Here is an 18,496-nt window from a genome sequence, read left to right on the forward strand (position 1 = left end):
CTTAGCCCATTATGATAACAGCAAACGTCGCTATAGGTAGATAGATCCATGCTGGTCTCCTGGGCGGGTATGCCATGGCTCTGCGTTTTATATTTCTGTCATCCAGTATTTTCGGTAAGTAGCACAGAACGAGATATAGGTCGCGGCTATAATTCAAGACATGTCTTTAAATAAGCTACGATATAATAGGAAATGTATTCTTACATAGGAAAACGGAAAGGAAAAGAAGTGTGTCGAAGTAGAGGAGGGATTTAAGCGGAAAGAAGTTTACTCATGCCTAATATGTTTGAAGGAATTGTTACGAGTGAGTGTAGCCGGAATCACAACCAAAGCAGTTGTGGTATGTGCTGTTTTGAAGCGTGTGCTAGCGTAAGTGACTACAGCCACGCGACAAATGCAGACGGTTATGTGACAGCGTTCCTCGTCGACGTATTTTTCGCTATACTTCCTTCCGCCGTAAGTTCTCTAGCACGAAGCAGTTAGAGAAGCTCAAATGCCACAGATGTTGCAGATTAGTGGCAGCTGTGGCCGATGCGTACGCCTCTCACAGCAGCTTTTTGACGTGACGAGGGAGCAACCGAGCGGGCCGGCGCACTTCCCCTTTCCACATGCCGGCGTCTTCGAGACTGAAATAAGCTCAAGGACCAGTGTTCCTCTGTACTCGAGCTGCTCACTTACGGCAGATGACGTGCGCACCGCGTGAGTGACAAGCAGGCATAACGCGTGAATGGGATAAGGTGTCTTGAGAGACGGCAGACATTGCGCAGAGAACGCACTTGACCTGGTATGCACAGCCTACGCCGGTTTGTTTGAAAAGACCTTCAATTAAGGCCAGCAGGAAACGGCCGGCCAAAATACTGTCAGCATTTCGTTGCTATCGCGTCTTTGTGAAGGCAGCATTAAAGGGGCTCTTTGAACAGGAACAATAGATCACTTTAGTCTGATGGAATTTTATTTCTAAACATTACACTGACCTCCTTGGCGTCATAGAGTCAAATATTGGTGGAGAATATGAACGCGTAATAGCGTTCCCTGATAATGAAAGAAAGTCTTGTGATAACTGCAATTTTTTGGGTCTGTGCCTAACCCGCTTTGTCAAGGATGCCCGCACGCACGAGGTCAATATTTTGCGGTATTTTCGCCTCTTCAGACCATTTCAGTGCACAGAAACTTTCCGAAATTTGCTTCCATCACATTTGCGTTTGAATGCAACGTCACAATTAACTCGTTCCGGACAGGCCCTACCTATATCCAAGGCCCCACGAGGATTTATTGCTGGAATGTTAGCACAGCAGCGCGACCAGCCTTTTGTCATCGCGTCTTTTGTGGCGTGCTAAGCTTGTTAACGTTAGTAAACTAAACTGAAAACGTTAATAAGACTATGTCTAGTCGATGACGCAGAAACCAGGCACTATGCGATTTTAGTTTCCGTTTAGAACATTTTTTGTGACCAGAGCAAGTATGCAGCCTCCTCAAACACTTATTATATTTTTTGTAACTGCAACCAAAGCAGGATTAACATGCGCATTCTTTCGTGAGACAAGAGGAGGCAGGAGGAAAAGAAGGAAAGAAAGGTCTACAGGGAGGTCAACCAGACGCATATTCGGTTTGTTACCGTACACGGGAGAAGGGGTTTAAGGGATGGAAAAAAAGAACGACAGGGGGAGAAAAGGTACTGTCAGTGTAAACTCGTGCCGTTATCCATCATTTCGCGTCTACAATCTGTCACTGAGGCCAGTCGATTCCATGAATCGTAGCAATGCCGGCGTCGCTTTGTAAGCCTGCGACGCGTGGGGGCATGGTCCAAGAATGTTTGTACCTGAAGATGGCCTGCTGTCTAGTCGGTTTAACACACTCCTAAGAACGTCGCGTTCGATGTCATAGAGATAACAAAAACACAGCACGTGCTCGATCTTCTCTTCACAGTTGCATGAGTCGCAAACAGGTGCATCAGACATTCCAATAAGGAATGAGTAGGCTTTCGCAAAAGCCAGCCCTAACCCGAGGTAGCACAGTAAAGTTAAATCATGACGGAAAAGGTGCGATGCAGTCTGCAGCTGCAGTGTAGGATTCAGCTGGGGAGACGACAGTTCGAGAAAATCGGGGTGTCCCACGAAGTTTCAGTCTTGGTTTGAGCAAGTAAACAAGTAAACAAACACCCCTCGCATTGTCCGCTTCTGATATGGGTATAGGAACTGTCAGGGTTTCTTTATGGCTAGGAAAGCAGATAGTTGGGCTAGTTGGCTGAAATGCGCACTTTATGGGCTGATCGGGTGGCATCACCAGCAAGGTCAGTACCGACGATGCCACAGTTTCCTAGAAGGCATTCGAAGATGATGTCATGTCCGGTTAGGAGGACTTAATGGCGAGCATCTCTGGTCTCAAACACCAGTTGCTCTTGGGACTTACGCCGTAAGTCTGACTGCAAGCTCTGAAGGGCTTTCTTGGAATTTCAAAAAACGACCCCCTTTCGAGGTTTTACTTTCTGTTGAGGTTGTGTTGCCGCAGAGGCTGTTATGTGAGACACATTAAACTTCATTGTGACTGGTAAGGCCGGATGATAACAGCACCTGTGGAGCTGCTGGCTGAAACCGATTTCTCGGTGTTATGTGCGTTCTGTTTGTAGCGTGCGTAACTGCCGAATGGCGGTACTTCTTCCTTGTTCTCGGAATTGTGAGGTGTACTTGTGGCTGTTGCAGGCCCGACAGAGGTAACAGTGGTCTTGCAACTGGTCTAAAGCCCGACGGAACACAGCCTTGATGAGTTGCAACAAGTTTTAAAAAATTTGGCTTGATGTCCATGGGCCGGCGAAATAGCAATATAGTGACTGGGTACGCGACACAGATGTCCATTGTGTGCTCTGAGAACAAAGTTTCATGTCTCACAGGCAGCAACCTCGCTACTCTAGACAACATCCTTCACGCATTCAAGACAGAAAGCCTCAATTATACAAAACGACTAAAATGACTTGTTGCAGGGCTGATATTGGTGCGGCTTACTCCACAATATTTCTAATGGGGCGAAAATAGACACCACAAAGAGAACCCGATAATAACGGATCGTGTGTCGTGTTCTTTGTGTGGTGCCTGGTTTCTATGTGTTTTCTTTGTGTGGTGCCTGTCTCGCTGTAAAAAAGACTGCACAGTCGTCAACACTATAAAAGGGAACATCAAATTTTTAAACGCACGTATGGGCCAAAGGGCTCTCCCATACTTCTCCAACTACCCCTGTCATGTACTAATTGTGGCGATGTTGTCCCTGCAAACGTCTTAATGTCATCCGCCCACCTAACTTTCTGCCGCCCCCTGCTACGCTTCCCTTTCCTTGGAATCCAGTCCGTAACCCTTAATGACCATCGGTTATCTTCCCTCCTCATTACATGTCCGGCCCATGCCCATTTCTTTTTCTTCATTTCAACTAAGATGTCATTTACCCGCGTTTGTTGCCTCACCCAATCTGCTCTTTTCTTATTCCTTAACGTCACACCCATCATTCTTCTTTCCATAGCTCGTTGCGTCGTCCTCAATTTCAGCAGAACCCTTTTCGTAAGCCTCCAGGCTTCTGCCCCGTAGGTGAGTACTGGTAACACACAGCTGTTATACACTTTCCTTTTGAGGGATAGTGGCAACCTGCTCTTCATGATTTGAGAATGCCTGCCAAACGCACCCCAGCCTATTCTTACTCTTCTGATTATTTCCGCCTCATGATCCGGATCCGCCCTCATTACCTGCCCTAAGTAGATGTATCCTCTTACGACTTCCAGTGCCTCACTGCCTATTGTAAATTGCTGTTCTCTTCCGAGACTGTTAAACATTACTTTAGTTTTCTGCAGATTAATTTTCAGACCCACCCTTCTGCTTTGCCTCTCCAGGTCAGTAAGCATGCATTGCAATTGGTCTGCTGAGTTACTAAGCAAGGCAATATCATCAGCGAATCGCAAGTTGCTAAGGTATTCTCCATCAACTTTTATCCCCGATTCTTCCCACTCCAGGTCTCCGAATACCTCCTGTAAACATGCTGTGAATAGCATTGGAGAGATCGTATCTCCCTGTCTGACGCCTTTCTTTATTGTGATTTTGTTGCTTTCTTTGTGGAGGACTACGGTGGCTGTGGAGCCGCTATAGATATCTTCCAGTATTTTTACATATGGCTCATCTACACCCTGATTCCGTAATGCCTCCATGACTGCTGAGGTTTCGACTAAATCAAACGCTTTCTCGTAGTCAATGAAAGCTATATATAAGGGTTGGTTATATTCTGCACATTTCTCTATCACTTGATTGATGGTGTGAATATGGTCTATTGTTGAGTAGCCTTTACGGAATCCTGCCTGGTCCTTTGGTTGACAGAAGTCTAAGGTGTTCCTGATTGTATTTGCGATTACCTTAGTAAATACTTTTTAGGCAATGGACAGTAAGCTGATCGGTCTATGATTTTTCAAGTCTTTGGCGTCCCCTTTCTTATGGATTAGGATTATGTTAGCGTTCTTCCAAGATTCCGGTACGCTCGAGGTTATGAGGCATTGCGTATGCAGGGTGGCCAGTTTCTCTAGAACAATCTGACCACCATCCTTCAACAAATCTGCTGTTACCTGATCCTCCCCAGCTGCCTTCCCCCTTTGCATAGCTCCTAAGGCTTTCTTTACTTCTTGTGGCGTTACCTGTGGGATTTCGAATTCCTCCAGATTATTCTCTCTTCTACTATCGTCGTGGGTGCCACTGGTACTGTATAAATCTCTATAGAACTCCTCAGCCACTTGAACTATCTCATCCATATTAGTAACGATATTCCCGGCTTTGTCTCTTAACGCACACATCTGCTTCTTGCCTATTCCTAGTTTCTTCACTGTTTTTACGCTTCCTCCGTTCCTGAGAGCCTGTTCAATTCTATCCATATTATAGCTCCTGATGTCCGCTGTCTTACGCTTGTTGATTACCTTAGTTCTGCCAGTTCTATTCTAGCTGTAGGGTTAGAGGCTTTCATACATTGGCGTTTCTTCATCAGATCTTTCGTCTCCTGCGATAGCTTACTGGTTTCCTGTCTAACGGCGTTACCACCGACTTCTATTGCGCACTCCTTAATGATGCCCATTAGATTGTCGTTCATTGCTTCAACACTAAGGTCCTCTTCCTGAGTTAAAGCCGAATACCCGTTCTGTAGCTTGATCTGGAATTCATCTAGTTTCCCTCTTACCGCTAACTCATTGATTGGCTTCTTGTGTATCAGTTTCTTCCGTTCCTTCCTCAAGTCTAGCCTAATTCGAGTTCTTACCATTCTATGGTCACTGCAGCGTACCTTGCCGAGCACGTCTACATCTTCTATGATGCCAGGGTTCGCGCAGAGTATGAAGTCGATTTAATTTCTAGTCTCACCATTCGGGCTCCTCCACGTCCACTTTCGGCTAACCCGCTTGCGAAAAAAGGTATTCATAATCCGCATATTATTCTGTTCTGCAAACTCTATTAATAACTCTCCTCTGCTATTCCTAGAGCCTATGCCATATTCCCCTACGGACTTGTCTCCAGCCTGCTTCTTGCCTACCCTGGCATTGAAGTCGCCCATCAGTATAGTGTATTTTGTTTTGACTTTACCCATCGCCGATTCCACGTCTTCATAAAAGCTTTCGACTTCCTGATCATCATGACTGCATGTAGGGGCCTAGACTTGTACCACCTTCAATTTTTACCTCTTATTAAGTTTCACAAGACCTGCCACCCTCTCGTTGATGCTATAGAATCCCTGTATGTTACCAGCTATTTCCTTATTAATCAGGAATCCGACTCCTAGTTCTCGTCTCTCCGCTAAGCCCCGGTAGCACAGTACGTGCCCGCTTTTTAGCACTGTATATGCTTCTTTTGTCCTCCTAACCTCACTGAGCCATATTATATCCCATTTACTACCCTCTAATTCCTCCAATAACACTGCTAGACTCGCCTCACTCATAGGCAGCATTAAATGTTATTTCCCCCTCTTCTTAACTCCAAGAAGCTTCGTTCCGAACCTCTTCGTTGGTTTTCCTGGTGGTTAAAACGTGAAGGCCCCCTTTTAGTTTAGAGATTCCGAGGTGTTGGTCGGCTATGTCAAGCCGGACTCAAACGTCAGTAGTGATCGGGTCACTTAATGGTACCACGTTACCCAATGTAGCTTGTGTTTGAACACATGAAAATGGACGAATCGTCATTCTCGGCATCGACTTAATAAATTTCGACTAGCTTTGTTCTCCTAAATAGAGTCAATCTGCGGACAGCTGCGAGCTTATTTCGGATTTATTTCGCGAGAATATTGCCAAAATTGTCAAGGTTAAAAAGAAATGGCACACCGAATTGCTACTCTGCTACTTGGGAACGAAAGTCTGCAAGCTCCACTTATCGGGACGTTTTAAGCAGGCAAAATTGATATAAATTGCTTTGAAATGTACGAAAAATCTGTGAGAAGGACTTTTGCGTGATTCGCATAAACAATGTAATAACTTCGTATATATGCTCTGAACTAATACATCATTTTCTGCCCACATTATATCATCTTAAAAATTCATTTTTGTGAAATCTGATGTCTCTATTTGTCACATGGCTTGGAAGTCGTAAATATGATGCTCAACTTTTTTATTGTACCAATTTTCGGCAATTTGAAGAAAGTAATTTCAGGATTTATATTATTAGCCTGCGTCCACCAATACGTTTCAATACTATGAACCTCGTGCTAATAAACCACTTCTTCCGTTTCATTCTGCTCATTCTAAGTTGGTCAAGAGAGGCATTGCTAACCTTTGCCTACATAATGTTTTCGAAAAGTCGGGCCACCATAGTGTTTCGCCTAGCTTTGCCTCTCAGTGCGAACGGCTTTCGGAGGCTGCTTATCCCGTGTCCCTACAAGTGTCAGTAGCAGAACGGATTCTAAGAGAGCTCAGAAAAGACAATCAACACGAAGATAATTCTGCAACTACTCGGGGTAGGACAAGCATTATTCCTTATATTCACACTATCTCACATAATCTTAATATCCAAGCGAGCGAATATTCGTGTGTTGTTTTCTGCCCCTAACAAGCTGAGGATTTGCAAGCTCACGAATCCGAATAAGGAGGCTCCTCCTAGCTGTGATAAGAATAATAAAAAGAAGTTCGTTAATTGCACACATTGTGTTGTTTATTGTTTTTCACTCAAGTGCGGAAAACGTTTTATCGGTCAAACTGGCTTATGTCTCAATGATAGGCTGCGCGAACACAGTTACAATGCTAAGAGTTGTATTACAGCTGGGGGGTTTCTCGCACAGCACTGCAAAACGTGTGGATGCGAACCTGTTTTAGAGGAATGCGTCATTCTAGGTCTTAGCCATAATCAGCTCACAAAAGAAAGCACCGATGCAAAGGATATCATAGGTCTGGGCCATGCATGTGTAAGCTCACCTTCATTATCGTTATCAAACCATGAATTGGCGTATCCCCGACTGCCACCACAGGCTGCCTGAATATGTATTTTCACATGGTTACTTCCGGTTTTGTTGCTTGGTTTTTTGTGTAATCTCTTCATGTCACATGGTTCGCTGAGTGTATAAGTAGCCTGCTGTGTGACGAAATAAACCATCAATTGGAAGTTAGCGCTCACTCTGTTCTTCGTTCCTTTTCATTATCCCTTCCACTTTCCTTCTTGCTCTTTCCGAGATGCGCTACAAGCCTAAAATAGTCATGACATACCAATTCGCCCAAACTGCCACGCTTTTGATCGCTCAAGAGGTCGACGACATACGAGCCAATGACGTCATTCATGATTCACCTGGCCCTTGGGCGGCGCCGGTTATCCTCGCGAAAAAGAAAGACGGATGCTGGAGTTCGTATGTTGACTACCAGCATCTCAATTCTGTGACAAAAAAGGATATGTATCCACTTCCCCGGATGGATGACATTATCAACGCTCTTCATTCCGCATCCTACTTTTCATCTGTGAACCTCCGATCGGGCTACTGGCAGATACCCATGCATTCAGCCGACACATAGGAAACCGCTTTTGTAGCTCCAGACTTCAATATCATTCCGTTCGGTTTGTGCAACGCGCTCGCGAAATTTGAAAGGTGTTTGAACATGGTACTGCGTGGCATGAAATGGGCGATTTGTTTATATTATCTTGACGACATTGCAAATTCTTGCCGGACTTTTGCAGAGCAAAATCATTGACTTGACGTTGTTGTGCCTTGTTTTGCCGTGCCTTGAACCAGCTGCCTTTACCCTCAACTCAAAAAAACACTTTGGCCAACGAGAGGCGCTTGTGCTTGCACATCTAGTAGACAATTTAAGCACGGTGCGCGACCAGACCCACATAAGGTCGCTGAAGTTAGCTACCCTAAAGGGCTTATCCCCCGGTCTTGCCATTTTGAGCTCACAAACGCAGAACATACAATGCGCGCTAACGATCGCATCTGCAAAGTATTACATCGCTACGCGCCGCGGAAAGGTCTGAAATTACAATCCGAAAGCCGTTTTCCCTTTCCTTCGCGGCGACCACGCTCCAAGCCGGACGGTGACGCAGTCGTGTCCCTGCGCCTGCGTAGCCGTGTCCGCAGTGTGACGTCGCTAGTGGTGACACGTGACTTCGAGAATTATTCAAGACAACATCTGTTATTTGTGTGATCTGTGGCTTGAATGGACGAATTGAAGTTTAGAGAAATAATAAAACAGACAAACGGAAGGTGCGCGGGTTTCTTGTTTTACTTTGCACCGAAGCAAGAGAGATGTACTTCCGCTTCATCTGCTTGTCCCCACAGTCGTGCAGTCACGTGCGTAGGTACCGAAACTATGTCATTTTCTACCGTGTTCCAGTGAGGGATCACGCTCTTCGATTCGTTTGTTCTGCCTCAGTATTCGTGTGACACTGAATTATACCATTAGTCATGTGTCGTTGTGCACAGTGCGCAAAATCGTGCGCTGCGTGAAACGAGACATCACAACAGCCCTCGCGCAACGACGTCAGCGTAAGATCGCAGGGTTGCAAAGAAGAAAGTTGGGAGAAAAAAAAATGAAGGTGGCGCCTGTGACGTATGCGTCACGCGATCCTCGAGGTTCGGTATCGTAGAAGGCAGGGAAGGAATTTCGCTTGCGGATGCTAGACGGGGAAGTGGAGAAAGCGTCTGGCTGTGCAGTGGAGCTCACCTTCTGAAATCACGGGTTCGAGGCACTGAAATATTTCTATCTCTGCTATTGATCAGCCGATGTGAAATCTTTTTTTTTTTGCCGCACAACGCCCCCTAGAGGACACCTGACAACTTCCAGCGTATAACCAAAATTTGGTATGGGTCCTGGTGAGGGGTCCTTTAATCAACAGCAGTCACAAGAGAGGCTGAGAACTTTCTTGGGTCTTTGCTCGTACTTCCGACGTTTTGTACCCAACTTTGCCGCTACTGCCCACCTTCTGACTTCACTGCTGCGCCTTTTACCTGGACAGCGGATTTCGATTCCTCGTTTTGTCAACTGGAGTTTCTGCTCTCTTCGGGACCCATACTTAGTCATTTTGACTCCTCTACCACGACAGAATCGCACATCGACGCGAGTGCAATCGTCCTCGTCCAGTGTTTTCGTGGCGCCGAGCATGCCATTGCCTACGCCAGCCGTTCATCGAGCAAGACTGAACTGAATTACACCGTCAATGAGCACGAGTACCTCGCTGTCGTCCTCGTTGTTGACAAGTTCCGCCCATATCTCTATGGGCGCCGCTTTACGGTCGTTACTGATCACCATTCAATAAGTTGGTTGGCTGGTCTCCGCGACCCATCTGGCCGCCTTGCTCCATGGGCGCAACGTTTGCAGACATTTGACCATTACAAGAGCTCGTTACCAGAGTGGCCGCCATCATCCGGACGCCGACTGTCTTTCGAAGTTCCCTCCACCAACTGCATGTGACGTCGACAGTTTTGATGAGTTTCTGGCCGCCATCGACGATATTCTTGTTTCAGACCGTGCCGGGAAGGGTAGTGCAACGACCGCAGCCTGGATTCCCTTTTTACCTTAACCCGCCGTGGTTGCTCAGTGGCTATGGCATTGGGCTGCTGAGCACGAGGTCGCGGGATCGAATACCGGCGACGGTGGCTGCATTTCGATGGGGGCGAAAACACCCGTGTACTTAGATTTAGGTGCTCGTTAAAGAACCCCAGATGGTCGACATTTTCGAAGTCCTCCACTACGGCGTGCCTCATAATCAGAAAGTGGTTTTGACGCGTAAAACCCCAGAATGCAATTTTTAAATGTTTTCTCTTCACCCTAACTGCTTCGCCGACACGCAACAATGGCTTTATGATCCAAGATGGCCTGTTCTACAAAAGAATTAAGCAGCTGATGGTCCCCGGCTCATCTTGGTGGTCCCTAAGAATTTGAGAGCATCATAATGGGCGACGAGGAATAGGCAGGGCACTCTTTATCTCACTGGCAGCGCTCGGCCAGCAGCATGCATTTTCGCCGTCATCCGATGGGAGCGGACCTTGTTCACCGAACGCACACTCGAGAGCAGCACGGTACCACTGCGCAAGCGCTCCGTCACGTGACTTTTTCCATATTTCTTGGGCTTTCTTTGCAATCCGGAAGAAACGACTACGTGAGATGTATCTCAAAGGAAACAGCTCAATCGGTGGTTTCTGAAGGTGTTCTACAAATCTGCGTATCATATGTGGGGTCCTGAGCCAATAATTAAAAACTTGTGTAGTTGAACTTAATTATTGAGTTATGGGGAAACAAATGTATGAGTTACTATGGGCTATTGCGAATAGTATGCGTTCGAATGTAACAATGCGCCCTTCATTTTTAAATTCTTGGCTCAAGTGATGTGGCACAACCTGCGTACAGTTGTACAGAGAAGCCACCGAAAGAGCGTTGTACAAGGACGTCCAGGAAGGGAATTCTTCCGTTGCTTTCTTATTCAACCTTGAATTTGATAGACCGTTCAATAGAGTTCAAGTGGCCCAGAAACGGTTGCACTTCTGACTTGTGGATCACGCAGAAACCGTCGTCTACGTAACGAAGGAGCGTTCTTGGAGGCCGCGCGAAGGTAGCCAAAGCTTTGCTCTCGATGGCTTCCAAGGCCAGGTTTTCACACGCCACAGAAATGGAGCCCCCCATGGCTGTGCCAAAAACATGCTTGTAGTAGTTCCTATAAAACACGAAGTGCTGCTAAGGCAGAAGAGTAGAAGGCGAAAGAGACCTTGTACCTCGAACGGGGTACAAGGGGTTCTTGAGGGTAGAGACGAATCTAAGCACTTGGTTGCAGCTTTCCACGGAGAAATCTATAGGTACTGATGTGAACATTGATTTCTCGTCAAAGGAAACCAACCAGTCTTCGTCATCCAAGTTACTTTTCTTCAGAATGTTAACAAAATGTGCCGAGCCTTTAACATTACAAGATGTGTTTCCGACAAGTGGTCGCAGCACCTGATGCAGATAGTTTGATAACTTATGAAGCGTTGATCGTGTAAAGTCAACAATTGGGCGTAAATGTATGTCGGGCATGTGTATCTTAGACACACTGTGTATTGCTGGGGAAGAACCATTGTGGCATCCAAGAGGTGAAAATAGAGTCTCATTTTCTCGGGGGGTGGGGTGGGGGGATGAACTCGAAAACTTTAGTAAGCATCTTTTGAAGCTGGGACTGTACCTTCTTGGTCGGGTCCCTGTTCAACTTCGCGTAGGTGGCCGTATCGTGAAGCAGAATTGAAATTTTCATTCTGTAGTCTTCCTTGCCCAGTACAACTTTTGCACTAGCTTTATCGGCGGTTAGGATAACAATCTTCTCGTTCCATTGAAGTCTTTTTACCGCATGTTTCTCGTGCTGTGCGATGTCCGTCATTTTCACTCGTGAAAGCGTCGAGAGCGTGCCGATAGCTCGCGCTCTTGCTTCGTCCCGAAGATGAGGTTCAACTTGGAGCACAGCTTGCTCCACAGCGCAGGTCAGCTTTCTTGTGTTCGGACCAGAGGCCAAGTTGAACTTCATTCCCCGGTTTAGGATGGACAGCTCCACAGGTTCCAAGTTGTGCGAGGAAAGGCGCACGACGCCTGGTGCGCCAGTAACGCAAGAGAAATCGCTTCTGCTTAAAAGCAGGGAAAACTTGGCATCTTGGCTAGCGCACCTTTCTTCACGAGTCCTGACTGCCTGGCTGTTTGCGTGAAGCGCCTATGCAAACGGTAGACAGAATGCAAGCCAGCGTTTGCTCGGCGAGAAAGATGGCAGTTTAAATGCTCTTAATATATATATATATATATATATATATATATATATATATATATATATATATATATATATATATATATATATATATATATATATATATATATATATATATATATATATATATATATATATATATATATATATATATATATAGTAATATTTGGGGTTTTACGTGCCAAAACCACCTTCTGAATATGAGGCACGCCGTAGTGGAGGATTCCGGAAATTTTGGCCACCTGGGGTTCTTTAACGTGATCCTAAATCTAAGCACACGGGTGTTTTCGCATTTCGCCCCCATCGAAATGCGGCCGCCGTGGCCGGGATTCGATCCCGCGACCCTCAGCAGCCCAACACCATAGCCACTGAACAACCACAGCGGCACACACACATATATATATATATATATATATATATATATATATATATATATATATATATATATAGCCAACAAATAGACACCACAAACCACACAGGGACATTACTTGTACTTAACAACTGAATCAAAGAAATTGTAAATTAATGAACATGAAAGTGCATGAAAAGAAAAACAACTTGTTGCTGGTGGGGAATGATCCCACGTCTTCGCATTACACGTGCGATGCTTTACCAATTGAACGACCGCGGCGCCGTTTTACCATCCACATTCTGGGCTATTTATGTGTCACTGCAAGAACTAACCCTGGGAGTGTGCGCCAGCGCCACCACTCACTAACTTTGGCGGCGGATGTGCAACATCCTTTCTGCTGCAAGCTCCACGAGTACGTGATGATTTTGGGTGAAGGCAACTGGTCAATAAACCCACACGCGCTACCTAAAGGCGTTAATGTTGCTGAATTCGAGACCCTCGTTATGTAATGAACGAAAACAAAGGGGGTTAACCGAGGGGCCCGATTTACATATACATATATACTTCCTAGAGCAGGCACATTTTCAGAAATTAAATGCGACATAGCCGACAATGGAAGCTGGCTACCTTTGCCCACTCTGCAACATACCCGACACCTTCGCAGACTTGTCGCTGGAATGCCCGTGGCATGAAGACAGCAAACTGTAACCGGAAACGGACGCTAACCGAGCACAGCAAGCAAACGAAGGTCACGCAGTCGAAACCTGGGAGGTCAAACTCGCCTTCGGTGACCTGGAAGACCAACGACAACTCGTCGCCAGGGCCAAGGGAGCAGTCGAAGCCGGAGAATTCCTGGACTAAGGAGCCTTCCAACCTCGGGTTGTCACTGGGCTTCGCTCGGGTCAATTTTTCTTGTTTGGATCATTACACGTTCGTCGTTCTGCCATTCCCATGCATTCAGACAGCAGTTGCTCAGGTCAACCTTTCTTTTGAAGGGCCCACCAGGTCCAGCCTGAAATTTTGGCTATACGATAGAAGTTGTAAAACGCAGTGCAGCAAGCATCCTCTACCACAAGATCAGCTTAAAGTGGGTTTACTAGCAGCCGTGATACATGCAAATTATATGTTGCGAGGCGACGGCACCATGAGGCAAGCTATAAGACTGCCGGAAGGCTCAACGTCGTCGCAGGACCCGCACCGCTGCAAAAATGTGACGCTCGCAGGGTGCGTTAGCTTGGGTTACATGAGCACATTTGGTAGCGCAGTTTTGTGCCGCATCAATGCAGCTTGATTTCAGCCGCTCTTAGGCTGAATAGCTTGTCGCCAGAAGATTCGGTACTGCGAAGTTTTCATAAAGACATCCTGTATTCGCCGCCCCTGCTGCTTGTCAGGAGAATATGCTCGCTGGCTTTCGGAAAAGGAAGCATTTTAGTTACTGTACATTTTCTAAAACGTGAAATTGAAGCTTCAGTTAACTCTACTACAATTACTCGCACAGTAAGGCACCTCGTTGTACTGACACGGTAATAAAGAGTTTTCCCAATGTTTTGTCTTTGCCAGAGCATACGCCAACAGTTTGCATTTTCTAGCATTGTGTAATTCTCGACACTAAACCATGCGTCGAACAACGCCTCACCAGTTCTATACGTCGGCATACTCTCTCAGGAGTGCGTTCACTAGTACTCATTCGCACTGATTTCTCAATCGCGAGTGTGACAACCTGTGATTGACAAAGAGCGAGAGTGGACTGAGTGGGTGCCGATGAGCGTGAGTGTGTATCCTCAAAAAGAAAAAAAAAACATATTGATGAGTCAGTGCGACTCAGTGTCATGCTTATTCCGCCCACCTATGGGCTCAAAGCATAGCCTTCCTTTTCTGCCTCTCGCAGATGGCTATACCTTGCCGCAAGGTCTGGCATGCTTCCTCAACATATTCAGCCTGCACAGAAATCCGAACCAGTTCGACAAACCAGAAGAGTACATACCGGAGAGGTTCATGTCAGAAGAAAACAGCCGGCGACATCCGTACAGCTACATCCCCTTCTCCGCAGGCCCCAAGAACTGCATAGGTAAGTAAAGCGACGATCTGCGTTTTTAAGCACTAAATGTGCCATCTTCTCGAAGGTATTCGCCCACTGGCTATGAAATAAAAAAGTATCAAATCACTATCGCGTCAATGGTTACAAATATGCGCGGCGAAGACGCGGCGGGGTTAGGACCACCAGCCAGTACCAACTTTCCCCAGTTTTCTATTTTCGTACACCATATCAACGGCTGATATATCGGACTGCGTCGATTCTTGAGAGGGAGTGCGACGCGGCAGCGATTTTTCCGTAAACCGTGTCGCTGGGCAAGTTGATTAGTGTGCTCTCGACGTTGTAGCTTGCTAGTATTTGCAGGCAAGAAAAAGAGTGTTAGTGCGTGTGCGCTCGTCTTCAAATGATCCTTCAAGTTTTCTCTGCGTTAAACCACTGTTTTAAGGATGTACTTCACCCCTTAATATTCTATGTGAATGTTGCACACATAAGCTGCAGGCAATAGACGTGATTTTGTTATAATTATTATTCGCAAGCATTCAAAAGATCATATCTCCCGGGCGTGGGCTCTCGGATGAAGTGGCTTTTTTATTATTTTTTTATTTTTCGAATTCCACTGCCAAGAACACGCGACCAATGGTTTTGTTCGAGGCCTGCGGCACACCGATAAAATCGCTCGGACGAAACGCTCCGCGCAAGAGGCACACGAGCTCTGTCTCGAGAAGCGTACATGCAGAACTGACATGTCGTTCACACTGCGTCCAGTCGACGCACGTGCCGACTCGGCAGCTGTATCCGGTGGGTGTATCCGTGAACTGCAAGGGCGTAGAACGCAAGGACGTTGCGACGTTTCTCCCAAGAACGGCGGCACTTTGAACGCTTGTTCGTGGGCAGAAGCCAAAGGGAAAGTAGCCCCCTTTATTGCAGCCGGGCTACCATAAGGTGGGGATAATGTTCAAGCTTTACCGAATTTTCAAAAAAAAAAAAAGAGAAGCACCTGTTCCAGATAACGTAATTTTACTCCTTGAGCTCGATCATTCAGAAAGGCGGACATTACTAGCACGAGGAATCAACTTCAAATCAATATTCAACTAAGTAACACAATATCATTAATCAACTTTTGATTAATCACGTTACGGAACGTACTACCATTTACGAGTCGTAGCTGTTGAGGCTGAAGGAGGTATTTACTTCAGACTGATTTCCAGGATTACACTAGCTTCGAAAAATTACTCCACAAATTGTGGGACGAAGTACGTGGGCGTTGCAGTTACTTTGTGATTCAATGTATAAAAGAGCCTCTTGTTAAACATGTGAGCTGAACAACAGTGGATTCTTAGGGCAAATTTGGTGGCTCATATATCAAAACTGGTGTAATTCTGAAAATTCATACCAAGTGGACAGGCCTTACAGTTCTTAAATTTCGATATGTGCCCTAATGTCAGTAACTAAGAAGTTAACTTGTGAATATTTGTTAATTTGATGAACATGTGTTTCAATTTCTAATGCGGTCTCTGAATGAACATGTGTTCAATTTCTAATGTCCGCGTCTCTGACTAATCGAGTTCAGGGAGTAGAACCATGTTATATGCAACAGGGGATTTTTAACAATTCAGTTGAGCTTAGAAGTAATCATCCCGTATTCACCAACTCGCAGGGCGCACAATAAAGTTATTTCCACCTCCTCCTCCTCCCGTATATACGTGCACACCAGGTGCGTCCCACATCACGTCAATATTTACTCGAGCGAGTAACGGCTTCATCTGGCTTCACGTATGTGAGTTGCTATTATTTTATTTCGCTCAACGTTTTCGCACACTATAGCTTTTTGAAGGTTTAAGCGCGGTTGTGTTGTCCCATGTGTTACAAGTTAGCGTCATCATGCCTATCTCGCTTTTGCACAGAGAGAATGCAAACACTGACTATGCCAACGTCGCCGATCGCCATGCGAGATATATCCTTCTGTGTGTCGCTGCATAAAATACATCTCCTCACACAGAAAACTGATTTGGAGTACCTACACATAGAATGTTCCTTCTATCTGCAATGTTTTTATTTACGTTTGCTTCCTTTTTTTATTGAACTACTTTTATTGAGTTTGTTTAAATAAATATCTGGATCTAACCCTCTAATTATGTCTTGCGACTCGCAGGTCAGAAGTTTGTTATGATGGAAATAAAGGTTGTGCTGGCGAAGATCCTCACCAAGTTCACCATCGAGTCTACGCGCCCCCTCGAAGAAGTTGAGATGACCTTTGAGATTGTCCTTAAGGCTAAGGGAGGACTTCCTGTGTGGTTCCGCAGAAGACAGCAACTATAGCTGTACTTCCATTATATTTGTACATAAATCAAAGCGTTTTGCATAACAAATGTGTTCATGTCTCGGAATGTGTTCCCTAGCGAGAGATGTCCTTATGCCCCACCTCATCGCGTTACTGGTATGCTATGCAGAATACCAAGGACTGATGTGTTTTTATGTTTGTCCCTAAGTTTTCCAAATTCTCTATGACAAAATCTTTGTTTATCTTCACAGACGCAGAGAACGGCATATAAATCTATTATTTATACTGGCAGGACTGATTGCCGACCACCATCAATCGTTGTTGTCGTTTTTTTCTTCTGTATTAAAATTTAACTCCTGGTGTCATTTTCTTATACAATGGAAAATTAAATTGTGCTTGGATGAATGGAAAGCTCATTCATAGAGAAAGTCATAGCTCCTAAGTTTTACCCGTATAAGGACGAAGCGGTAATTATCGTTACAAGTTATTCCTAATTATACAAGTTTGTGCATTTACAATTAGAAATATGCAATTGTGCATTTCACGAATTTAACCCTATTTAGAACTAGAAACCGGTCTAGTGGTTGTTCAAGTTGGCTACCATTATTTACAGCAGTAAATAAAGGGACGTACCGTAAATCGCAGTGTTAAGTCCTGCGCGTATCTTATGATGCACTATGATTTTGAAAATTTTTTTATGCAGCAATATTCCATCTTTTCCGGGTTGATTCAAAGCCAAGTATCTCAACCTGCTCTGACGGGTAAACAACGGCACTACTTTGAAATTCTCTGAACGGTTAAAGGATCATTCCACCACGAATAATGACCCAAACTTTAATTACGCCGGCACCGGGTAGCTAGCCGCGTTTCCGACGGGTGCAAAATCAAAATGTAACGGTGATGAGACGCATTAAGAAAACACAGCGATTTAATTTAGGTTTGGCAAACGTACTTCATTCGCCACTCAGTTACAAACGCAAAAAACAGCTTCGCCGACTGAACGTCGAACGGTGAACCACAACAGACGCAAGTATATAAAGTTGTTTTGTGGGATCTTCGAGAATCCACATACATATGCTCGTACGGAGAAACGAAAGCGCGCAGGCCGAGAAATTGAGAGAGAGATAGAGAGAGAGAAAGAGAGAGATATAGAGAGAGAGAGACAGACAGTGCGGCAGGGAGCATCTGCAGCGTACAAGGAAGGCATTATTGGGCGCTACTCGTTTTAGGGGATCAACAGGGCGTTATTCATGGGCTTACATTAACGGCGTGGAGGAAGCGCGCGCGTGAAATGAGGTTTCGCGCGCGCGTCGCTTCTCGCCCGACGGCCTTGCCGCGGCCTCCGTTTCTAGCTCCACTTTCTCGTAAACGCTCTCTCCCTCTCTGTCCCGGTCGCTGTTCTTCCTTGCCGACGCTCAAAGGAAGTGAAAGCTCCAGTGGCGTGTGGTTTATGCGGCCAGCGCTGGCGAGTCGATGAGCGGCCGCTCGTTTTCTCTACCCTGAGCTGCTCCGCAGGCGGCGATAGCGACAGAACGCTTCGCCGTCCGGCTTCCCTCACGCTTGGCCTTCTGTGCCCTCAATCTGTTCGCCAAAGCAGCGGTTTGCTTCCGTCCCGGCCAGCCACACACTCAACT

The 18,496-nt window shown here is 45.8% G+C and overlaps 1 protein-coding gene across 1 annotated transcript in view; it reads left to right on the plus strand.

Moving 5' to 3' along the window:
* The window catches only part of LOC135908890 (cytochrome P450 4V2-like), a 50,181-nt gene extending 32,550 nt beyond the window's left edge, over positions 1–17,631 (plus strand). Inside the window, exons 10-11 of the mRNA XM_065440729.2 lie at positions 14,435–14,614; positions 16,734–17,631. Of these exons, the coding sequence (XP_065296801.1) occupies positions 14,435–14,614; positions 16,734–16,900 (347 nt within the window). The 3' untranslated portion in view covers positions 16,901–17,631. The remainder of the gene's footprint in view (positions 1–14,434; positions 14,615–16,733) is intronic.
* The last annotated feature ends 865 nt before the right edge of the window (positions 17,632–18,496 follow it).

The sequence above is a fragment of the Dermacentor albipictus genome, chromosome 1, assembly GCF_038994185.2.
Source record: "Dermacentor albipictus isolate Rhodes 1998 colony chromosome 1, USDA_Dalb.pri_finalv2, whole genome shotgun sequence".
Lineage (NCBI taxonomy): Eukaryota > Metazoa > Arthropoda > Arachnida > Ixodida > Ixodidae > Dermacentor > Dermacentor albipictus.